We start from the raw sequence: 25,932 nt of genomic DNA, 5'->3' as shown, positions 1-25,932 counted from the left end.
AAACAATACCCCAGCCCAATATTCTCTTTAGAAGCCTCAGCTTTTGCATCTGGAGTGAGAAAAGGCTTGCAAGGCAGGGAGCAGGTCTTCCAGAACTCACAAACAAGATGGCCCAGTGATGGAACAGTGATTCCAAGGGTCATCTCCTCACCTTGCTCACAGAGCACACTGCAGTAGCTCCACTGAAGTTCCTTTCACTGCGCTTTTAAGAGCAGCAAATGCTTCTCCCCCTTTTTCACTCCTCTGATAAAAACCAGGCATGCCCTCTACACAGACTGCTCTAGCGTTGCCGTAAAAAAGTAAAACACCAAAAGCTGCTTCCGCTGCTTTTTCCATCACGTTGCCACACATCCGGGTTTTCCCTGACATTTTGCAAAATTCCCCCCTGACAACAGCCATGTTCACTGCCCACAGAGGTGCTAAAAACCGCCACAAGGTGTCTCCCTAGCTGGTTTGGGGCTTGCCCCTGGTTCTGGTGCAGGTCAAATAAATTCTCCCCCACCTCCCTTGTTCTATTAGATTTTGGTAGGTGGCTAGGGCAGCTCGGAAGGGCCCTTATACCTGGCTGGACAGCTTAAAGCCTGCTGCTGCTACACAGGAGACGAATCAAAGAAAAGGAAATACAAATTGGCCCCGCCCCATAGCTTTAACCAATTGTGGCTAGGAGTGGCTAGGAGTTAGGTGGAGCCATAGTTCTAAAAAAACAGAGAAGATTCACATACACACATTGCCTAGCTTTCGTTTTGAGAAAAGTTCGTTTTGGGTTTCTCAGAAGTACATAAAGGCAAGAAGCGGGTGGGAAAAGCGCTAGCCTGCAATGGTGCCCACCTGAGAGGTGCTGGAACTGCGCTCTGGAGTACTGGGTATATATGAGATATCTTTTCTTTAGTGACAAAAGGTGTTTCAGTATTGCAAAAATAAATATCTTAATGCTTGGGGGAACAAAACTGCAAGCCAATCATTTGCAGTATAAAATGTAAAGTAACAGAATAGCTGCCTATTAATATTATAAACAAACACATGCTTACATTGCTAAGAAGTTAAACAAATGTCTCCCAGAAGGTATGCACTTGGTATGTTGATATTCCCAGACAATTCGTTACTATTTTGGAGGATTTTTTATAATAAGCAAACAGCTTGATGGAAAGTAGTAAATCATAAGACAAGGATTATGAAAATATTATCTAAATTAGCATTCAACCAACAGTCAAAATGTGGGAATTTCACTGTGCTGAAATATGTGACTGCACTCTCAACTCCAAAAGTGTTGCACACAAAAATAAAATGTTATTCATAAATTCTGGTAGCTATGGGGAATGTGGGGAGGAGGTAATCCCTTAACACATTTGTGCTTTTGAGGAATCAGGAATAATACAGCTCAAATAATACAGCTGCTACAATGCCATGGCAAGAGACGCACCAACTCAATAGCTTTAACCAGTTGTTGACTTTATGTTGCAGAAGATAAGAAGCAGTAGCCATATTTCATATTTTGAGACATACTGGGTTAAACAACAGGATTGGGATAAAGGTCAACATATTTTAGGTCAAGTTCCAACAGCAACTATCCATGTGCTTTTTAAATATATATATATATTTAATGAAGCGGTTTTCAAATTCAGTTAGCCCATTTGCAAAATGATATGCTGCAGTCATAAATCAAACATATTTATCTGCCTCTGTGACTGTGGAAAATAACACAACACACATTTTTTAGGTCTGAAACCATGAAGGCCTTTGGGTTAGTATTGCCAGAAGTCAAGACATTCACTTAAAATGGCCCTCTATTCCATTACTGTATTCTATTTTCTTGCATTTTTTGTAAGTTTTATAAATTAATCAACAAAGTATTTCAAGCCTTGTTTCTATAATTTGTATTCCCGTAATTGGTACAAGAAGTCAATCTTTTTATCAACTCATCATACTGAAAATTACATTTCTCGAGTAAACTTAATCAGTTAGATTTTTGCTTTGGAAACACAGAGGCATGCTTAGATTTTAGTGTTTGCCATTCAACAACCACTGACAACTAGTCTACAGTACTTAAAACAAAAACAGGCCAACTTAATGATCACATCCTGTTCCAATCTGAATAGCAGACTGTGGCATTTACTAGCATAGCGTAAAGGTAGCCTAGTGGCTCTACTCTTAGAAGATGTCATTAGCACAACTTTAAAGAGCCCTAATATTGACTAGTGTAGATGCTTCTCTGGTAGTATTTACTGTAGGGTTAAAATCAATGCTGAAGTATCTCAGTGTTCTGATCGCCTTTAGGAGCCAAAAGGTAGCTGCCTCCTGGTATTCCCTTTCTATTGAATTGAAGTGAAAGGAGCACACAATTATTCTCTTGCAGATCTCAGCTCTCCTAACTCTTTATATATGCACAGATGGAAATATTTTTCTGCTTTAAGCTCCTTTGAATCCTTTCTAATTAAAGGTGTACTCCAATAAAGTTAATGTCCGCAGTTGCAGATAAACTCCATATGCTAACAGGCATTTCCAGGTAGAGCTAGAAAAAAAATCCATCTAAAACCCTGAAAAGCTGCTTCTGGTCAATGTAGACACTGGTCTAACTCAATATAAAGAGCGTCTCCTCCCCCATCGTTCTGCCCGGACACTGAGGTCCAGCGCCGAGGGCCTTCTGGCGGTTCCCTCGCTACGAGAAGCCAAGTTACAGGGAACCAGGCAGAGGGCCTTCTCGGTAGTGGCACCCACCCTGTGGAATGCTCTCCCACTAGAGGTCAAAGAGAACAACAACTACCAGACCTTTAGAAGGCATCTCAAGGCAGCCCTGTTCAGGGAAGCTTTTAATGTCTGATGGATTTCTGTATTTTAACATTTTGTTGGAAGCCGCCCAGAGTGTCTGGGGGAACCCGGCCAGATGGGCGGGGTATAAATAATACATTATAATATTATTATTATTATGCTCTACTGGCTGAGCTACCAAGGTCCGCTTCCATTTAGAGGACTGGTAGTGTTATAGGTGCTCACATAATACCCATTCCACATTGTAAGATATAAATCTTTTAGTGTGGCAGCACCTATACTTTAGAACACCCTTCTTATTGATGCCAGGCAGGCACTTTTGCTGTACACTTTTCAATGCTTGCTTAAAACATTTTTGCCCAGGAAAATCTATCCAGATTCAGAAGTTACACGTGTTTTTGTTTTTCATTTTAGCTACTGTTGATTTTTATCATCTTAAATACCTGTTGTCGTTTTAAATTAAGTGTTTTATTTTACATTTTTGTAAACTGCTTAGGGGTTTCCGTACTGTCAAGCAGTATATAAATTTTGCTGAAGAAAAAAATAAGGATTGCTCTCACCACCTTTTGAGCTGGGACCACTGAAAGCCATAAGCATTCTGTGGACTGAAATACAGTGCCCTCCCTGAGCAAATAGTCCTACTCTCATTCTTGAGTTCAGTTAGGCATCATTGGAAGCCAGATAATTCTTCCTGTTTCCTGTAATTGTTTTATTACAACTTCTTGATTTGCCAATTCCCTCTAATTTTATTACGTTCTGCTTCATAGTTCGAGAGAGAAATGAACGACTTCTCATCTTTCACCATATGTGATTAAATTTCTTAGTAATTATGCTGCATTTGCGTTCTGTTAGGTTTACCAGGTTCCATAGCTTGTGTCTTACTTTATTTTTTCAATATTTTTATTTGATTTCCAGCTTTCCTCCCCTTTCCTGTGTGTTCTTTGTAAAATTCTCTTCAAAGGTTTGTACGGTAATTCTTTATTAAAATATACATCACACCTAAACAAGATAACAGGTTTCTCCTCTTTCTCTGTTTGTGTGTTTTGTTTTGCTGGGGTTTTGCTTGCTGACATCTCTACATGGGTTCTTATGCCGAAGAAACAATCTTAGTACAGTTTAGTAAGTGGATTGTTGCAGTGAAAGCAGCAAGCAAACTTTCAGCTGTGCATTCCATTCTCTTTTCCTTCCTCCCATCTTTTCTTTGGATCTTAGCCATAGTAACTATGTAAGCCCAAGCCTGTGGTTGTTTGAAAAACCCACTTCTTGAAATTGTTGTAGCCAGGAAAAAGGCCAAATGAGTCAGATTTATTGGCATTTGGATCTGAAAAGGGCTGTTTTTAGCTGCTGTAGTGCAAACAAATAACTGCCTCGTGGTGGTTAAGAAAAAAGGATGCATTCCTCTTATTCTTCCACATGCTGGCACAATGTTGCATCCATGCAGAAGATTCAGAGCCTTTAAGACAGAGTAGGCAAACTCTGGCCCGCCAAAGAAAGTTGGACAACAGCTCCCATCATTCCCGTCTGCTGGCATGATGGCTGCGGTAGATGGGAGATGGAGTCTAACAAACATTTAAACCGAGACATGTTCCCAGCTCTGCCTCAGAGAAAGCATTATCCTAGCAGCAACAGAGGCACTTGAAATCTCCAAAGCCCCGTGGCTGAATGACAGTGATCTCAGTGTTACTATTAATGTCATGAGCAATATTTATTGAGTCTGACATAATCAAACATGACCCCTTAGGAGATATATAGGCAACAAACGTATATTGATTTTCTATTTGTCTAACTGGCATGATTTCCCCCAAAGAACCCTTGGAATTATAGTTGAGGATGCTGACAGGGTTACTGTCCATATGGCCAGAGGGAATGACTAGAAAACCATTTTAGGTTTGTGGTACTGATATACCCTCAGAGTTCTCTTTTGTGAGAGATTACACAATACCATGAGTCTTAATCAACCAGCTTTGTGAATATATAATAAACTAATAATGTTTTATTGCTTTGTTGACGATATGAAGGCATTGGTATTACACCGTCTACACCAGTGATGGGGAATGTGTAGCTTTCCAGATGTTGCTCTCATCATCCATGATTCGCAGCCATGTTGGCTGCGACATTGGAGATGGAATTCAACAATATCTGGAGGGCCATGTGTCCCCCACCCCTGGGCTACACTGACTGACAGGGGCTTTCTAGGATTTATTTATGTGGGGCTGGGAGCCTTTCTTCTCAGCCCTACCTGGAGATGCTAAGGTGGAGCAATGGGACAATGCATCTGGTTGTTAACCAGAGGTTTGGTTGTTTGAGCCCACCCAGGGATGGCTGTGGGCAGGATTCTTGCATTGTGGGGGGGTTGGACTAGATGACCCTCAGGGTCCCTTCCAATTCTACGATTCTATGATTTGCATGCAAAGCATGTGCTCTACCATAGACCTAAAGGCCCTCCCCACTTGCCTTCATTGGAGCTGTGAGAGGGACTGACAGCTCAATCACATGAACATTTACTCAGAAGTAGTGATGAGTTGATCTGTCAGTTATGGTTTCTCATTTTTCCACTCTTAAGTTCAGTTATCCACATTTTCACATCAGTTTGCAAAAATAAATAAATAATAATTCAGTGCAAATTTACCCTAATAAATGAAATTTCCTCTAATAAGCCCATTTTTGCAAAGCAATTTCCCCAATTTGCTACTTTCACTGATACAATATAAGCATTTTTTACTTAGCTGGCAAGGCATATTGCAAAACCGGGAGGAGTGTGGATTTCAAAGCATGTCTGTGTATTTCAGTTAATGTATTCTTTCAGACAGTGTGAATTAGGCAGACTCGCCTATAACTGCAAACTGAACCCCCACCCACCCATACTCAGAAGTAGCCCCATCTGTTTCAGTGGCACTTTCTCCCAAGAAAGCATGTAAAGAAGTTTACTCCTGCTTATACTGCTTTTCCAGATGCCAAGTGAGGCTTAATAAAAACAGTATAATATCCATATTTTGCCTAAGGAGAAACAGCAAGATGCAAAGCTCTACCTGGTCACTTGGTCTCCCAATTAGCAACTGTCACTAAACAGAGCAAAGGCACAATTAGAGAGACTCCCCCCCCCACCTTCCTCCCCTTCTGACAGCTTAACCAAAGCTTCTGCTACTTTAAAATGAAATCTCATTTTATTCTGCTGAGGTTTCATCATTTGATTGTGTGCAATTAGCTAATGTAAATGGCTCAGCCACCAGCACCAGTGCAATTGCTCCCTCGCCAACTTCAACTATCTCTGGAAACATTAAAAAAAGAACAACAGAACAGTCTTGTCAAAGGGCAAAGGGAAAAAAAGAAGACTGTCAGCAACAAGTGAGGCGGCCATGTTTTTTTATATATATAAAAAAATCTGGCCCTGCTTCTGGACCTTCTCTCAGCAGTCTGACATTTATGTACTATTCATTAATTTAGATTTACTTACTATAAATATGCTTGCATTGCTTTTTAATTATATTCTCGGAACAACTGACTAAAAGAATAAAAGAAGTCAAATTTAAATATTGGTGAGGGGAAGAGACAGCAGGGAAAATAAAAAGGTATTTTGCTTGGTATCAGAAAGACAATACAGGGAGATGCCCAGGAAAATTCGGGGGGGGGGACCTCTAGTACTGGAGAACCAGCTTTTGAGAAGTGCCCCTCCTTCTCTGGAAGGCCTCTCCTTCAGAGCACCAAAAGCAGAAGGAAATTAAGCAAGAAAAGCTACAACCAATCACAATTTTTCTGTCAAATTTTTGGGTGTCATGCTGCTGTTAAAAGCACAGGAGCAAAAGCTGGAAGTCTTTGGGTTGCACCCAATACTTGGGCAATGCACTTTCACTCGTACAGCAAAGCACACTGAGAGCACACCTGCAAAATTTGCTCCCAGAGGGTTGGGAGACCAGAACATATTTTTGAGAGTGTTGTTGCTGTTATTGATTAAATTTGCATGCCTCCCCCTTTATCAGTGGATCCCAGGGCAGTTCACAACATAAAATAACATGTTGGGGTCCCACTGTGTGTGTGTGTGTGTGTGTGTGTGTGTAACCCAACAAGTGCCGTGAAAAATACAACTCCCCCTCCCCCCCAGCCCAGCGGTTCTTTACATAAGCAAAAATATTTTGAAAACTGGTGCACAAGAATCTTAACCAGACTTACTATGGCATCTCCCACTTCTGCCTCATTGGCTTTGTAAGCAGGGATTGTGGTTTTGCCCAGCAGGGCTGCCTTTCTCAGAAACAGACCTCGGACACTTCAGGTGAACTCAAAACATGAACAGCTTTATAGCAGGCAAGGAGACCAGCTTCCTCCTTGGCCTTCAGGTCCACACTGGCTTCCTCTTCCCTCTCACCCCTACAGGAAGTTCCCTCTTCTGGGACTTCCTCTTGACCTAGGAACTGATTACATAAGCGGAAATGAGAGCATCCCTCACATGGTGCCTGAGGAAAATGGGCTAAAGAAAGGGGAGGGAGGAGTGTGATTCCATATTTCAAGTGATCCAGCTTTTTTTTTACCTCATGTCATCCAACTTTTCTTAATATTTAGCACACTTGTTGGCACCTGAGGAAAAGTGGGGCTAAATAAAGGGGAGGGAGGGGTGTCATTCCATATATCAAGTGATCCAACTTTTTTTTACCTTTTTTTTTAAAAAAATATGTAGCACACTTGTTAAATGGTCAAAACTTAAGTTTTGGTATTATGGAACGCATTTTTAAAAGAAAAGCCCAACTAGCTTTTCAGATACCTTTTAATTGAATAACTTTCTAAAGAAATGCCTGAAGTAACTGATATACAGTTTGAAGTCTTGTTTATTGTCTAATATTTCACTCCCAAGAAGATCCATTTATGCTAAATAAAACCCAATAAGGCAGACACGTATCTACATTTTAAAAAATGTTATTCCATTGAGCTCCTAAGATGGAAATTTGCAGGTAGCTCTTTAAATGATCAATACATATTTTTTGGGCGAAAATTTTAATCACTTTCTAAAAAAATTCAATTTTGTAACTTACGGTAAATTTAAAGGATGCCGATCATATTAAAGCCCATGAAGTTCTGAAAAGATTGATGTTTTAGTTTTGACATATCTCCTTTCTGGGCTGAGCTTTTAAGGTTTTTGTGTCATCTGCAAGGTCAAAATGGTCAATTTTTTGAAATTTCAAACCCTCATAACTCACAAATGGGATGAGAATAATTTTTTTTAATTTAAACTTAGTTTTGATCATTCATCAGGTGTATAAAATATTAAGACAATTGGATGACATGAGGTAAAAAAAATTTGGATCACTTGATACAGAATGGCCCAGGGAATCACCATCCTCTTAGGCTTCCACAAGACAGAATCTTAAGCTCCCTTCTTCATCCTACCATACCTGTGCTGCTTTCACCTGTCCCTGCCAACTTTTGGGCAACATAGATAGGAAGTGAAGGAGCAGGATAGTACTAATATTTTTATAAGAATTTTAGGCTTAAGTATTAGTTTGCGCCATTATACACAAGCGATCATGGTGGAACTTATATATGCATAGAGTCTGATCTCTGATCTCTCACTGAGGCTGGATCTATTCTAGATACAGGTACATCGAAGAAACGATTCAGTTAAACGTGCTGTAAATTTTGACAGGGAAATCCAGTAGGGGAAAAACGAGACTCCACTTCGCCATCTGGTGGCACAGTGTTATATCGCATATACAACGCATATAAATCGCTTTTTCTTTACCAATCTAGCAGAGTCCTAACTCACAATAGAACTTACACTGTATATTTATGTGTGTGTGTATATGCACCCCACCCCTTCGGCTTAAACTTTCTACCACAAATCCACAGCGGTTCTCTTTCAGCTTAAAATACAGAACAACAAAGCCCTTGAAGTTGACCCCTGTGAACATAAGAGATAAATCAAAATACGTTTAGTAGCTTTGGCAGGGAAATCTTTATCCTGAACTTGTTTCATTCTTATCTGCCCACAAGGGATTTGCTTGATTTAAGTAGTAAGTTTAGATATTTTGTAGAAGGACATTCTTAACGGTGTATATACTTCCAGAGTCTTTCAGTCAATCCCTGATTAATGGACATAGAATCTGTAATTAAAGCACTGTCAGAAGCCTGAACGTCCCCTAGATAAATCTACTCTCATCTGGTTTTTGTAGTTATTGGGAGAGAAATCAACTTGATTTATCCTTACATTCACATATTTCTACTTTATAATACGTTGGAGAACACTTAGCAATATAATAGCTGAAGAGTGAAAATTCTTACCGGCTTGCTACAAGCATCCTAAAGAAAACTGGCCATTTTGTACACAATAGGTAAAGGCATCATAGGGTGGTTTTGGTTTGGTTTGGTTTTGCATGCATTACTGAACGCAATGTGTATCCCCCATGTACCAATGCTTTTGGCCCCCAATGCTTTTAGTTTCTTTGTGCTGAAACATGTTTCCACAAGGTTAGACAAGGCAGAAGCCTTGCATGCAGAAGCTCTAGATCCAGTTTCTAGGATCAGACCAAAGCAGAATAGCCTGCTGGAAGTTCTGGAGAGCTGCTGCCAGAGTAGACAACACTGGGTTAGATGGATTTTATTTTTAAGATAAAAGCTTATTCCATACTATTTTGGTGAGAGTTTCTTTATATTCTTGCACTGTACAGTATAACACATCCAATTAGACTGGTCAAATTTCCTTTTTCTTTTTTTAATTTGGGGGGAAAAGGGATATGGTTTGTGGGTAGACAAGGAAAGCAATAACTTCTATCTGCCTGAAGTGGCCTTTGATTCCACGCCAACAATGGGAATGTTATCAGCTTTATGTAGACAGATTTTGGCTCTCATAATTGCTCCCTTTGTCAGGTAAAGGGAAGGTGAGTAGTTTTGCTAATGCCATCTGACTTCATGCATCTAAACAGAACAATAATCAAATTTGTGATGTGCGTTGGGGAGAATGCAAGTACAAGGAAGCTTCCTATGTTTGTTCCTAGGTAGATGTGGGGTGCAAGTTTGTGCGAAGCAGCCTTCACTGCAAACGGCAAGCTGATAAAATCAGCAGATAACATAGCCCCCACCTTTTAGACACACCTGCTCATTCTCACTGTGAGTTGCCACATCTGATCTTCCCACTTGACTCCAATATCTCACAATTACTTCTAGCTGCAATTGTCCCCATATACAGTATGTTAACTTTGTTCCTTTGCCAACTCTTCAGACCCAGCCACTATGTGTTGTACAATATTGCAATGCACAAAATGCCCACTCTTCCCTTTTTAACACCCAGGTCAAAAGACCTAGGCCAATTCTCAAGACTGCATGAAAGCTCACATAATAACTGCAGTGTGGTGCAAAGTTTGAGACCTTTGCCAATGCTCTCTATTCAGTTTGTGATGTTGTTTTTTTGGAAGAACAAGTGATTACTTGTTGATGTTGTAAAACCCTTACTGGCCATAATGAAAAAGTATGTAGATTGCTATCAAGGCCTATATTTTAAGTTAAGTGGTTCTGCCATAACATTAAAATTTCAATGCAAAAGCCAATGCAGAAGACACATTATTTTGCTATGAAGCGCATGAAAAAGTCAGTTCAAGGCAGGGCAGCAGATGGAAATATATTAAAATAAGCCACCTCCACCACCTGAGAACTCAAGATTTAAATTACAAAAAGTTAATAGGGTGTTGCATATAAGAATGCTGTTCTTTTTATTTAACTTTTAAGCCCTCTAGTTCGGCTTTCTCCATTATATTAGTAATAGTGCATCCTTCATTTATTTTAGTGAAACAACAGCCTCTTTTCTTTCTTCTATTTCTTTTTAAAACATGCCCCAAACAGAAAACCTACTGAGCTTGGCAGGCTTGGAAAACTTCCAGGGACTTTACTGAAACTGAATAGGTTTTGCTCAGATAAAAATATAGAAGATACTTTAACATTATTTGGAAGTATTCATGACTTGGCAGTTGTTTACATTTAGCTGGCTGCTACAGACTCCTGCTAACAAACTAGAGATGTATTAAAACTGAGAGAGAGAGAGATTACGTTACATGGAAAAATCCTTCAGCATTTATACTGCTGGCTCTAAAATGTGTCCTCTAGATCTTTGCACTGTAGATGCTCCCCATCAAAACAAAAATGTACAATTACTGAGCATATATAGATGAGGCATGCAAATAAAGTTAGTGCAAGGTAAATGCAATGGGCAAGATCTAAGGTCATCTCAATGTTCACACAATGGGATTTGCCCTTTTGTTCTGCCCCGCTGCAGCACACCCCAGAGCAGGTTTTTTGGGGGGGGGGGCTCCTGGAGGGAAAGAGCAGAAGGGGAAGTATGACTGGTACAAGTGGGACATCACCACTGGGTATCACCCAGCATATTTAGAGAAACAAAAATAGCTTCTGCCCAGACCAAAGGAGGATCTGGGAAGGATGTCTAGAGCACAAAATAAAGTCTAGCTAGATATGCTGTGTTGCTTCAGCAGAATGTGATACCTGCTTGAATTTCTCCCCACCCCAACACACATTTTTTTTTAAAAAAAGCCTCTCAAGTAGCTACCTGTAAACTGCTACACACACACACACACACCAAGCAGAAAATGGGTGTATCCAAGGTCTAGGTCTAAAAAAATAAGACAGAAGCAGGAAAAGGGGAGGGAGAAACAGTAGCTCTTCAGGATCCCAGAGATTCCTATTGCCAGTATCCAAACTTATCAATAACAGCTCCAACTTCATCCATTGGTTTAAAAACAATGACAGGCAGAAGCAGCCAGGTTTTTTCATTTCACATAAATGGTTTAGAAGGGTACAAATTTTGCTTCATGACTTTTCTCCTAGGTGGTCCAGATGTGCTTACAAGAAAGAAAGAAAGAAAGAAAGAAAGAAAGAAAGAAAGAAAGAAAGAAAGAAAGAAAGAAAGAAAGAAAGAAAGAAAGAAAGAAAGAAAGCTTTGAGTCTAGGAGCCTTGTGTGGGGTCACCAATGAAAGCCTTCACAGGCACCATGGCACCCATAGGTGCCAAGTTGGTGACCCCTGGTCTATACTGTAGTTTTTGTTTTAATGTTTATTGTTTGGGTTCTTGTAGCTTAGGTCATTGTGACCCGTCCTATGATTGTTTAGTGATGGATGGGGTATATATTTTACAAATAAGTATTAGCAGGGGAAAGAGGAGGAAATACAGAGCCTACTGTATGTTTCTTGGAAACAAGCATGTTTCTCCAACGATGTGTAGTTCTGACCTTCCATAGCAACAGAGGATTATGCAATCAAATCTTTTCAGTGCAATTCAGGGCAGGCAAATACATTATTTTAATTCAGCATGGCTATGGCTTACAGCAGACAGAGAGTTGTGTAAGAGAGAATGTTTGTCTATAACACTTTGTCTATTAAGTCTACGTCATGAAGTTACAAAGAAAGGTCTTCTTGCAGTTGTGAAAGCCCCTTCCTCTGGAAGCCTCCAAATGTTGGCTAGTTCACACACCCCTGCACCATATTTCCACCACATAATTTCACTGTAAATGCACAAAATTGCCTTTTACCATCCTAACATCCTAATTTCCAAAGGAGCGTCTCCCCACTCCAAAGGCTGTCAAGCTCAAGCAACTCCTTTTCATCAGGGTAATTGTTCCCACTGGCGAGGTCAACTTACACTTGCAAGCTTAACTTGCTGACCTGACATTAATCCTGCATTAATTAAAAGGAAAGAAAAGAGGGGGGATAAAACATGCCAAACAGGAATAAATGGAAACTCGCCATTACATTTCATTTGCTTAAAGCTCCATAATCTAGAAAGCACATAAATTATGAGACCAAGTGGGGGGGGGGAGAGGAGACAGACACACACAAAGTAAGCAAATGCTGAAACACGACAGAACAGATTGAGGGCAACAGGCCCAGCAGTTATTTCACCAAAAAAGGAGAAATCTCTGGAGAGGCTCCCTGATGGAACAGCATGCCAAATCTATAAGGCTGCTTCCCCTCCCCCCACCAATCAAGCTATATGGGGGTTACAAGCAACTCATTGATTTTGGCAGCATCACTTTTGCTGATGATGCTGGCCTAATGTGATAAAAATGGTAACTGGCAGTCTCCACATGGCTTATAGGTGTTAAGAGATGTTGGTTCAGTGTTCTTGACACTTGTAAAACCCTCGTCTTAAAAGTACCCCAAAAATAAGTGTAAACATTAGACTTGGGACCAAAAGCGTAAGGATATCATAAATGAATAAAATGCCCTAGCACCCTTCAGCTCATTTCTTATTGGCAACCTGACATCATCCAGATGTTTTCAATTGCAACCCCCATCAGCCCTGGCCAGAATTCAATTTCCCCAAAAACATTCTCCCAGAATTAGTAATCTACAGTGTTTTTCTCAAACCTTGAAGTGTCTCAGAGATTCTCATATTCTGAACTCAGGAAGGACCATAGCTCAATGCAGCGTTTCTCAAACTTTGGTCCCCAGCTGTTGTTGGACTACAATTCCCATCAGCCCTGACCTGCTAGCTATGGATGATGGGAGTTGTGGTCCAACCACAGCTGGGGACCAAAGTTTGAGAAACACTGGCTCAGAGTATCAGATGCAGAGGGAGAGCATCTGCTTTCTACACTGGAGGTCTCAGGTTCAATCTCTGGCATCTGCAGGTAGGGCTAGGGGAGAGCCCAGCCTGAAAACCGCAGAGGGACCTTGCCAGGCAGTGCAGAAAGTACTGACCTAGATGGACCAATGGTATGATTCAGTATAAGGCAGTTTCCTATGTTCCATAATGCCCCAGTGTGCAAGCACATGTAATAATACCTCTGGCTGCTCTCTGGTAAATGGCACCGAGAATCATGTTATTGTTGGCCAGGTCAAAAAATGACACAGTTGTCTAGCAATATAGGAGGTGCATCTTTTGGAGGTGAAGCAAGCCATGTGGCGGAGCCACAGGTTTTATCTTGGACCTTCATACGGAAGGCAGCAATTCAAGAAGCTAGCATCCAGGAAAAAAACCCAGCAACGACGTATATGTGGAGTTATCTTCTGAAATAATCAACCTTTGGAGCAAAGCATTCCGCAGAAAGGTACCTTTGTCATGCCAAAAACAGATACAAAAGGCTTGGCCCAAAGACACAGGTTGAGGCAACCTGCTGATGCTATTGGAGGTCTAGGTGTGGTCAGTATCTGGGTGGGAAACTGCCAGTGCCACTTTGAGTTCCCATGAAATTAAGGTGTAATATAAACTGAATTTGCTGTTTTCTACTTGTGTTAAAGACTGGTGTGCTCTACAACAGTAATGTCTCAGAGATTATGGGGAAGAATACAAGTATTGTTAATAAATAAATAAATAAGAACAGGTGGAGAGCTGATAATTACCCCCTTGCAAGCCTGAGAATAATATACGTTTTATCTCTTGGTGCACCCCCCCCCCTGCGCTTTTAAAGGCTTTCATGGGTTCCACCTATCGAATAACACTAACAAACAGATGCAGGCAAAGCAATTTAAATACACCCAAGTTAATGAGTATTGTGGTCTAAATATTTAGCAATTATCAACGGGCCAGGAGGAAAATGAATGCAATTAATTAACGCTCAGTTATGAAAGCACAATAAATCAAGAGGGATGTGAGCCAGCTGGACAGATTACTTACAAAAATATTCTGTAAAAGAAAATTATATCTACTTTATTCTGCGTCTTTTCAATTTTTTTTTTCAAAGGGATATAAACTGTGAAAGGTACTGGGTTCATGAGTACTGTGGAAATGAAGACAAGAAAGTGCATAATTTTATGTTTTGGTATGCCAGCTTGACAAATAAGAAATAGATGAACTTCACAAAAATGAGAAAATGGTAGAAATGCTTGGAAATATATATATATAGAGAGAGATATATATTTAACCTGATTTTACAACTCACAATGAGCATACAGATCTGTTGTATTTGTTCCTTAACAGTAAACACAGAAAAGAATGAAGAATGAGCAGGGATCTACTTTCCATGGATTAGACGTTCACATTTATTTCCCCTCCCCCCCCCCCCGTAGGCATAAAAAATGGCAGTGAAGTACTCTGTGAATGAGGCAAGGGATAAGAAAAGTGCAGATATACTGGACCGGAGGTTTGTGCTTCAAAATTACACCATTCATTTTAAAAACAAAATGATATTTATTTATAACATTTCCTTGTATGCTCTCTCTTCCTCCCCCCCCCTCTTTAAAAGATGTCAGCTTTTGAAATCAGTTTTAAAATGACGCACGGCATTACAAATGATGGCACTTCCAACCAATGTGGCGTTTCCATATTTACACCAACTGAAAAGAAATTTACAAGACATGATAGCATATAATCTTGACATTTAGTAACAGCAGTAAAACAAGAAGGGCATCCATATTTTTTTTTCTGTACAAACTATGAGAACAAGACTCTTATTCACATTTTCTTTTTCTTTTTTAAAAAAATCATCTGTAATTTGTTCTGACCTACACATTTCCCAAAGCCGTTTCCCCTCAATTCTCAAACCTTTCGTCACATTGCCCACACCTTCACCAGACTATAGGAACTACAAGTAATTAGATCTAACATCTAAACAGAGCAAAAGTTCTCCCTTTCCAATTTCCTCTTCCAAATTTTCTCCCATCTTCAAAGATAATCCCCTCTAGGGGGGGAAAAAACCCCAACCTCTTCCTTGTTTCCTTCTTTGCAATTCACTTCCACATTTCCCCCTCAAAACAGCAAACCCATAACTCAATCGCTTTTCAAAAAAAGTTAGAAAGATATGTTTCTGTTCGTGATTTTCTAATGCTACACCCATGAGTCAGGTGACCCAGGGTATTGTTCTGCTCTATAGGAAGGTCGTCTGGTGGAATAGAAGTCTACATAGTTTGTGGCTGATTTCAGTCCATACTGTGTTGTGTAATCTGTAGCAGATGGGAAGTGAACTCGGTCATCAAAATATGGGTCCTCATAGCTATGCGGAGACTGCAAATATAACCTGTATGCATCATAGTTCTTTCTGTTGGAATCATCTTGACTGTAGTACAACTGCTGATGCTGTTGAAAAAGCAAAAAGAAGGGAAGGAAAAATACCTTAGTTCATCTATGCATAGCTGTAGTAGCAATTTACCCACTCACATGAGCATGAGATGTGTGGCAACATTTTTGCACACAGAAAGAAAGCCTTTTGTAAAACCATTCTCAAACTATATGTTGATTAGTCTCTTTCAGACCCATATTTCCATTGGGGAGTGGGAGTGGGGATGTGTGTGTGTGTGGAAATAAATGTAGTAGTCTGGAAAAGGACATACTGTAGCTATCTAGGTTTCTGGCCCCCAGGAAAGGAAATAATAATAATAATAATAATTTATTATTTATACCCCGCCCATCTGGCCAGGTTCCCCCAGCCACTCTGGGCGGCTTCCAACAAAATATTAAAATACAGAAATCCATCAAACATTAAAAGCTTCCCTAAACAGGACTGCCTTGAGATGCCTTCTAAAGGTCTGGTGATTGTTATTCTCTTTGACCTCTGGTGGGAGGGCATTCCACGGGGTGGGTGCCACTACCGAGAAGGCCCTCTGCCTGGTTTCCTATATACCATACTGCAACATTTTGTTGCAGGCTCCGTTGTATAATCCCCAATTGTTCTACAACTAGTATGGCCTATGTTGCAATGTAAAAGAGGATGAATTCCCATTTCTTGGTACAATTTTATTTTTTCTGCAATTCTGATTATGCCCAAGGTATCTTAAGAATATGATGCTCTTTCCTATTCTGTCCTCTGAGTCTTCCCAATTCTTACAAATATTATGTCAACATCTGAACAAACTTTTAGGAGTGAAGACAGGTGTAAAGGACTCCCAATCAAGCTGATCCGTTGTTTCCCCAGCTCTTACATCAGGGGCTCTTGCTGCTGTGGCACTTCATCAGCCTCCTCTTGGTAAAGATACTTATGCTGTTGTTTATTTCTTTGGCCTTTTTTCATTCTTTCCTAATTGCAATTCTTGTTGTGCTGTTGACTTTCTAATTTTACATCCCTAAACACTTGCACTTCTTTAAGAATGCATAATTAGTTATTCCTGGGTGAGGAAACGATTCATTTGCATTTATCACAGCACATAATTTGCAAATGTTGCTTATAGATTTACAGCCTGAAGATGTTTTGCATGCCACTATGGTGTAACCCTGTGTCCTTTGTTCAGTTCCTGTCTAGCACTTGTTATAGATCCTTGACACAAATGTTCACTTTACATTTTTCATTTTGCTGGATAGTTCTTTAAACAAACAAACAAACAAAAACCACACCCAGGAATATAACTTTGACTTCTCCATATTTTCTTGCATCAGTTGCCCATTCCTTTGTGCTTATCTCTTGAGAAATCCTATTACTGAAATGAATAAAGCCGTAAACTTGTGAGCAGTCTGGAGTCTCAGGGAGGAATCCAACTAGGGTCTTTACACTTGCTGAAATACTTTTGATCCAACATAGGTGCCTGCTAACAGAAGGCAAGGGGATATATATAGGTACACGTACACACACACACACACACACACACACACACACACACACAGCACCACTTTCCATCTTGTTCTGGTGAATCCCCCAACTCTCTAGAGCTGATTTTCGGGAACTGCTAGGGGATGCAGGGGAGAGGGAGAAGTGGCAAAAATTGCCTCCTTTCCACTTCTGTTAGCAGTTACCTTTGCAGGATGAAAAGCGCTCTTCTGCGAGTGCAAGAGATTGGGTTCTACCATAAATCTGATGAGATTGGGTATTTCAAAGAATTTGGTGCAAACAAACTAGCAAAGCCCACGTGGCCACTAGACACTGAAGATAGGTGGGAGACAGCAGGGCTGCACAACTGGTGACCCACCAAGATGAACAGGGCTCACTAGCCACATTTGACAGGTATCTAACATTCCTCCTGGTAGTTCACGCAGCCCCAGGCAGGCAGCATAATAGGAAGTTTATTGAATCTGGTGGTGGGCTGCCAGGTTCAGCAGCTTAATAGGTTACAAGTTGTACAGGCCTGTGGTGGGGAAAGGGTGATCCAAAAGGGTATATTAAAAGGGAAATGCGGAAGGTTGTGTAATACGCTGCAGTTTTATTTCACAGAAATTAGAAAAAATAATATTCCAACAGAAGATTTGTATGGAATGGGATAAGATGGAGCCTTGCTTTTACTACTGCACTGCAGCTGCAGTGTTGAGAATCATAATCAAGGCACCGTAGCATTCTGAGATCATTGCCTGAAGTTAGAAAGTTACTTTAGGCAGCAGGAATCCATCAATGAAAATGGTTTAAGAGCCATTAGGTTAAAGGAAAATGCACTCCCTCCTGGTGATCAATATGGCCATCTTTTAAATTAAGATTTCAGCTATTACCTGCAGACGCCTATTTTGGTCTCTTGCTGGTGAAGAATAGGAACTGATATAAATTGGCGAAGGCTTGCTGGACCCTGTGGGAAAACGGCAACAGAGTATTAAAAGCAATATTTGATTTGCTCAGGTGTCATGCTGGGCTGACTTTCACACTTCGGTGAAAGAGGAACAGAACTGTATGATACATTTCAATAAAGGATCCCAGTATTCCCCACCCTGGGGGAAGGCTGCAAGAGCAAGGTCAGGTTCTGACCACAACAACCACCTCTAGAAACAGACACCTGGATATCCAGCCTCATGGAGCACATTTGTCTCCAGTAGTTTATTTGGATGCATATAATTTGTGCTTCTCTCTGCCGAAACCTGACTTGCAGGTTCCACCCCCTCCTCAGACATCTCGGCTGTATAATGATGCTATGCTTCACAACAGAAGGAAGATGAAAGGAAGGAGGCAGGGAGTCCCTTAGCGAGAATTGCTTGCTGCTGAATTTGGGTTATAACCTGAGATGCAGTGAAATGTTTTTTGCCAGCATTCATAAGATAAGCGTGTGTTTCTTGAAAAGTAGTATGCAGTAAAATATTTTACAGACAGATTTAAATGTGTGCTTGAATAACACTCATTACTTTTTGATTTTATTCTATTGCTACTATGAATATGATCTGACCCTCTTTGCTTTCGCTGCATGACATGTTGGTTTTTTCTTATTCAGAACATGCTTTTTTTTGTAAGCGAAAAGTTTAAAAATTATGTACCAAGCCTTCATTTTACATCTCACTGGTCCCTTACCAGTATACATATCTTTATGTGCAATCCCATCACCTTGGCTATTGTAATACTGCATAGAAGTTTGGGTCCTATCATATTCGGAACGAGGGTCTCTAATTCCTAATAGCGCTGGTGATGAAGATGTGCTTCCAACTGGGGAAAAGAAGGGGAAAGAGAAGAAAGGAGAGGGAAAGAGACGGGGAGAGAGAAAATCAGTGCCAGACAAAAGGGTTAGGAAAAAGTAGAGGGTTCTTTGCAAATGCTTTGTAATAATAGGCTTTCAGGCATGTAGAAAAAGTGGCAATAAATGTAATTCCTTAAAACATTCATATAGAATCTCTAGAAGAGCTGCAACACCTTAAAAGTTGAGAGTCAATGTTCATTAGAGTGTTTGGCCAAGATTGTGGAGAGCCAGGCAATGTGTATAAATCTATGTTTTTAGGATACAGTAGCTATATGGGCCTGTTATTCCCTTCCCACCCCCCACCCCTGATATGCAGGCAAACCCCATTTAGCTGCCCTGATATGCAGTGTAAACCCCATTTACACTGGGGTTACGTTCCAGACCCAAATGCACATACATGGAATCGTGTAAATTGGGAGTACCCTGGAGAGTCCTTCTGGTTTGGGAGGAGACCTATCCCAGAGCCAGAAGAGGATCTTTCCCCAAGAGAGCCAGAGGGGCAAGGGGGTTTGCTCAGCTAACGTGCAGGGAAGCTTTTTCCTCACCATGAACTACAGTAGCCACCGCCTTCCATGGGAGACCCTATCTTCTTAAATTAATACTGTTTAGGCCTGGTTGCAAATATCATCTCTTTGTACATCACAGAGGCCTAAGTGCTGTGGAGGGTGGAATACCCAGTTAAAAATGTATAGGCTGTTCATTGAATTCTGTCATACCAAAAACCAGTCCGATGGCTTCAACCATATATGAGAAGAATATGCTTGAAGTAAAAAACTGAGAATGAGCCTCCAAAGGTTTTTGAAAGGAGTGAACAAGAGCTGATCGGGGAAATTAACATCTAATCTGGCCACATACAAAGGGAAAGGTTTATTAACTGACCGGACTGAATGATAGGCGACATTTGTTGATTCGTTGTAGACAAGGAGGGATGTGACTTGAATCTGTCACGCTCAAGTGTTGACACTGGGGTAATAAAATGATTTTGATTCCAACCATCCTGTGGAACAAGAAAAAGGAGGTCATATGAAAAATGAATGACATTTCATTAGAAGAACTAGTTTAGATTTCATTGTGGAATTGCATCTTGATGAATAGTAATTTTTGTATGAACAGCTTTTATGTGTTACCTTCTTGTAAATGCTGCGGAGATCACGATATTGCCATAATGTGTTCAGCACCTGGGCTGCTGCCTTGACAACCTTCAGTGATGACCTGAGAAGAAAAAAAGTTTATGTTTAGTGTACAATATTACTAGACATGCACATACAACACAAACAGAATTGCTTCTTCTCATGAGAATTATTTTGTAGGGTTCCACAGCTCTGAGTATTATTTACCATGCTATTAAACATTTACATGAAACTACTGGGTGAAGTAATCTGGGTATTTGAAGTCTGGTGTCACTGATATATTGATGACACCCAGTTTTGTTTGTTCTTTTTTTGGATCCAGGTGTGATGGTGATTTCTCTGAATGAGTGCTCAAAATCAGTGATGGACTGGATTAGGACAAATTAGCAAATTCAATGCAGGCAAAGAGATATGTGACAATGGTGGATCATTTAATTGCCCAGATGGATGAAAATACGGTATGCATTGGGGCTGGGGGCTGGCTATGCATTCCCCCTGTAAGGATTAGGTTTGCAGTTTGAGAGTACCCATGAACTCAGCACCATTCCTGGATGTTGAGGAAGCAGCAGCTGTGGCCTGGAATGCTTTTTAACAACACAGATAGCCATGTGAAATGGGCCTGCTGCTAGAATACATTCATACTTTGGGTATGTTTCTGTATTAGATTACTGAAATGAGCTTTATTGTGGAGCTGCCCTTGAAAGCTGGCTCGGAAATGTAAAATGGTACAAAGTGTGAGTGACCATTTGTTAGCAGAAGTACACTTCTGATTACATTTTATACCTGCTTTAAAGCGGAGTCGATCCTGATAAACTTGCGTTTAGATTGTTATATATGAGGCACCCTTAAAGTGTGAAATTTCTTCCCTTGAAGTAAGTCATATTTTCCCTTTTGTAAAGACCTATTTATTTCATTTTGTTTTGTTTTACCTAAATGCTTTGGAACTTGGACATGGCACCATTAATTAATCTGCTGTTTTCCTTATTCTTGTAATTGTTAAGAACATTTTAAAAAAATTGATAGATCAGGCTAAAGGTCTATCTAGTCCAGCAGCAGTTGCCCATGGGAAACCCAAAAGCAAGACCTAAACACACCTGAACACAACAGCATTCTCCTCACCTGCAATTGCCAGTAACTGGTAATCAGAGGCATATTGCCTCTTAACAGTGGAGGTAGAAAGTTGACCACCTGCCTTGGGACCATTAGCTTGGATCTTATGCAAGGGCAAGGCACTTCTCACCATTCAAGGTGCCCTTCTGCTTTCCACCTATTCTTCCCTTAGGCATAGCTGCCAAGTTTTCCCTTTTCTCGCGAGGAAGCCTATTCAGCATAAGGGAAAATCCCTTTAAAAAAGGGATAACTTGGCAGCTATGCCCTTAGGCTGTATTCCACACCATTCTGGTGAATTCCCTGATTTTCAGGGGGGGTATATAGGAATGTCTCATTATATGAGTGGACTTACACTCATATGCCTTTAGATCCAAGTCATTGAGCTTGAAGGTAATAGTTTTGTTGCAGAAGGTTTTGGAGACAGATTAATGAAGCGCAACTTATTTGGTTTTTAATGTGACCTTAAGACACCAACAGCATATTTTCATTTCATACAATGTAGCATTAAAAAAAAACTCCAAAGGAGGTTATTTGACTTGTGAAAACTCCAGAAAAATAGACTGTTTCCTGGACTTGCTAAAATTGCATCTGTATAGGTATATCAAATCTATAGACACCTTAGTTTTATGAAAACTTGGGACACTTACTCTAAATTCACATAGATTTTGGTCTAGGGATGGTTTGCAAAAATTTGCACACACAAAAATTATACATAATAAGGAAGCTGGCAGGCACAGTGTGGATTTTAGAAAAATCACACAGAATAAATGCCAAGGTCTCTCCTCCTGTGCTGAACAAACTCTATGAAGCTGGTCAACTTATTAAGTAAGACAAGAATGCATAAATAAATACTCTTTGTGTAGACAGCAAATTTTTATAAGTTCCTCTTATCAGAGGATTTTTCGCTTGAGACTTTCTAATGTTTCACTTGCCTGTCACCTCTTCCTTTTGTTATGTTCACCAGTTTTTCTATTCCTCCTGTGTCAGCCAGAGCTTTGGCATTCTCCATGTTTTTGCTGGTGACCTCATGCAAAGCACAGCAGATTGCTGCCACAGTTTCATCAGAGAGAATGTTTGGCCCATTGCCTCCGGGAAGGCGATTTACCAGGTCTCGCATAGCGTATTTACCTGGGGAGGAAAAGAAGCCCATACAGGAACTTTGCACTGTTCTAAGGTATTTTTAGCATCACATAGAAAAACACACTGCGTAGAAACACTACAAGGAGACTTACAAATCCAGAAGCACTCTGGGGCGTGTGGGGAGGATTGTTATTATTTTTTAAATCAACTTCATAAAAAAAGAAATCCCTTTGCTATGCAGTGGCAGCAAGGTACTGCAGTGTCATTTTTCAAATTAAAAATATATTGCCTTCTTTTGCTGGATTAGAACAAAAAGTGATTAAAATGATTGTGGCAACATGCCAAAGTACACAGACATATACAAATCTATGTATTTATTTTGGATAAGCTTGTTTTAGCTGAGCCATTTTATAGTAAAGAGAGAGAGAGAACACAACACAATCAAATTAATTGCTCTCGTTTCTAGCAATCTGTGGTTTATAGAAACACAATAAATATTTCACCAAGGCACACGGATTTCCCCACCCCCTTCTTTCTTTCAAGCAGAACTTTGAACCAATGGGATGTGAGAAGTTAGAGGCTGCATTTGAGTAAGACGCTAAGCCATAATTTAGGGCTACATGAATGAGCCCAAGTGAAGAGAAAATGCTTCTCTCCCTTTCCTCCCACGAGGGTGGAAGATGAACCAGCAGAGTCGAGTTTTAGTTTCAGAGAATTCTAGCTTGCTGTGTTAAAAGCCTGACTGGTAGCTTTAATTACTAGCCGGCTTCAAACTGGTGGGTTATGAAGATGAACTAAGCAGAGTCATTTAGGTAAAGCTAAATCATGGTTTAGCAACGTATGAGAATTTGGCCAGTATTTAGTATGTACGAAAGCAGGAAATACGCATATAGGAGAGAAAAATCAGTTCCTAAGATTGTGGGATTGGTGTTCAGTGAAATTTAACAAACAGTAAAACAAAGAAAAAGTATCCTAAAGCTATGGTACACTAAAGGCCCTGGTTTGGGCTGCGGTGATAATTCAGTGGCCCTGTAACACAAAAACTGGAAGTATATTTGTATATAAATGATAGATAGCAGGTAAGTAATATGAGGAAGGCATTAATTCTCTGCTCTAGTTGAGCACCTACAGACAAATTCTGATTTATAACCAAAGAAGAAATGCTACTCCATTGCATACTTGTATCAATGTACAATTTAAAAACATTGTGTAAATATGAGTGGAACGGTGCATAAGCAAAGAAATGGCCCATTCACTTAGGAATATTAATTTCTCTCCCAGTTTGTGACATGGATTGCAACTCCCCTTTGCAAAACGTTGTGTAATAACTTTGGTTTGGGGCCATCGGCTTCTGAGACATAGATCTCTGAATGCACTGATTTTGTTAGATTAAAATAATCTCAATCACGTCAACACCTCACTAGACTCTTAGAAATAGATATGTAGCTGAGGCCAGATGATAAAACACAGGAAACACAACCACATCTGCAGGGAACCATTTCCCCTTTTATTTGTCTGGTGAGATTGCAGAGAATTCTGTAGCTGGTTTGTGAGTTTGCACAATTCACCTAGATGTTAATCAAGCTCTTTTTTCTTTCTTTTACTGAAGTGTTGTCCTGGCTGAAGAGAGGACTGAATCACACATGATGTAGATGGGTTCCTGATGGAATTTTTAAAATACTTTAAAAAACCACTCATAGAGAATTTTAATTGGAGCAGGGGTGCCTTCACAGCAGGGATAATACTGATCCAATCCAATTCAGATCATGTGTAGCTTGGCCCTGATAGCATACACTAGGACAGTATTTTCAGTCATGTGGGTCCTGAAGTCTGTGCAAGTGGGTCTGGGTTTATATGTTTAGGGAAGCTGTTTGATGGATTTCTGGAATTTAGCATTTTGTTGGAAGAGTGGCTGGGGGAACCCGGCCAGATGGGCGGGGTATAAATAATAAATTATTATTATTATTATTACATAAACCCCCAAATAATCATAGCTTTTAATCCTTAAGTGGTATGATGAATGCCTCTTACAACTTTTTGTTTTGTTGGCATATTATACTGCTGTGTTGGCCCATGAAAGTGAACTTCAGAAAGGCTCAAGCATTACACTTTTAATGCCTGGGAACTGCTTTCTGATAGCAGATCTGCTAATGGTTTACCACAAAGTGCTCAAACAGGGAGCTGTTCTGAGTGACTACCACAGCTCTTTCCCCGGTGCCTGTGCACAGAGTTTTAGAACCAATGGTCTAAGCTACACCCATCAATATTACTCTGACTTTTACAACAGAAAACCCAGATGGAGGAGAGAGGGCTGCCGAATTAATCATCTGCAGGAAATTGGCCATGTCATCTATATAAACACCTACCTACCCATATCCACATTTTGACAGAAACATACATTATGGCAGGAGGAAAGAAAGCTTCTAAAAATAAATTTGAAAACACTCTTGATCTCCAAGGGAAGAATATGTTTGGAGCCTGTCAGAACTCATCACCAGCATAATGAATCTTGAGAAGGTTATGACTTTACACCAAAGATGAAGAATTTCATTTTCAATTGAGCTTTGCAGATATAACTTCCTGTCTGAAAAGGTTCCATTTTCCAGTGACTGCTTGCTATTGAGACAGAGGGTTGTTTCCAGGGCAGTACCAGTGGTGTTACGCTGGCGCAATGTGACTTTTACTTCCTCCCCCTGCCCTCCATTCACCCCTGACTAGATGTCTTTCGCTCACTGAGATCCCCTGTGATGGCTGAGCTGCAGTGCTGGATAAGGCTACAAGAAATTCCAAAACCAATTTTTAAAAAACAGTGTTTCTCATATGGACATCCTACTTAGTTAAGTGTCCCTCATTACTTACCAATAAGCTCCTTGTTGCGGACATCTAACGCCATGTTTCTCAAAGCTGTTGCCACAGAAGAAACAACTCTGTCATTGTCCATTCTCAGCAGTTCCACGAGAATCGGAAGCCCTTTCTCCTTTCTGACAGCAGCTCGAATATAGGCCGCAAACTACAGACAAAAATGAAAAATTACTTTAAAACATGTACATTTTTTTTATTTTTAAAAACCAATATAGCCAACCTTTTCTTTCGCCATGTGCAAATTTTAATACAAATTAGTGGGTGCTGTCCAAACCACAAAATGGAGCTATGTACCCTACTCATATTAACTTAAGTGTGGGTTTGGCATCAACCTCACATTTGAAGAGTTTTCATTATGAGCCACAGAAAGAGATGAATTAGACTAAATATGTTAAATGGTATTATAACTGCTTTAATAGCTATTAAATATGCAGTAACATTTTATGGTGGGGAAGGACAAAATGTTTGTTTCCTTTAAAAGGAAATCACCTGCTGGAACTTCTAAGGCAGTACCGTATGTCACTTTAAACAATTTGAGGTTTATTATTATTATTATTATCCCTTTGGTGAATAAAGAAAAGCGATTTAAGGTATGCAGGGTGGTGCTTTTACAGTATACCAGCTGTGCATATAGTAAGCAGGAGTATATAGTGATAAAACCTATTTGTGAACAGCAATTAATCTCCTATTTGCTGATAAACCT

The 25,932-nt window shown here is 40.1% G+C and overlaps 1 protein-coding gene across 13 annotated transcripts in view; it reads right to left on the bottom strand.

Moving 5' to 3' along the window:
* Window positions 1–11,710: 11,710 nt before the first annotated feature.
* Window positions 11,711–25,932, bottom strand: part of PKP4 (plakophilin 4) — a 105,017-nt gene continuing 90,795 nt past the window's right edge. For 4 of the 13 annotated variants that reach the window (XM_035131912.2, XM_035131930.2, XM_035131966.2 and 1 more), the window contains exons 17-23: window positions 25,227–25,377; window positions 22,220–22,415; window positions 20,175–20,259; window positions 19,927–20,044; window positions 18,885–19,016; window positions 18,101–18,174; window positions 11,714–15,769 (exon numbers count right to left, since the gene is read on the bottom strand). In XM_035131912.2, coding sequence (XP_034987803.1) covers window positions 15,521–15,769; window positions 18,101–18,174; window positions 18,885–19,016; window positions 19,927–20,044; window positions 20,175–20,259; window positions 22,220–22,415; window positions 25,227–25,377 — 1,005 coding nt within the window. In that variant the 3' untranslated portion in view covers window positions 11,714–15,520. Of the gene's footprint in view, window positions 15,770–18,100; window positions 18,175–18,884; window positions 19,017–19,926; window positions 20,045–20,174; window positions 20,260–22,219; window positions 22,416–25,226; window positions 25,378–25,932 lie in introns of all 13 variants that reach the window. The other 9 variants (XM_035132012.2, XM_035131959.2, XM_060280029.1 and 6 more) reach the window with 8 other exon arrangements.

The sequence above is a fragment of the Zootoca vivipara genome, chromosome 1, assembly GCF_963506605.1.
Source record: "Zootoca vivipara chromosome 1, rZooViv1.1, whole genome shotgun sequence".
Classification (NCBI taxonomy): Eukaryota; Metazoa; Chordata; class Lepidosauria; order Squamata; family Lacertidae; genus Zootoca; species Zootoca vivipara.
The sequence above is the reverse complement of the archived record's forward strand: the minus strand, read 5'-3'. Positions and strand labels throughout refer to the sequence as shown.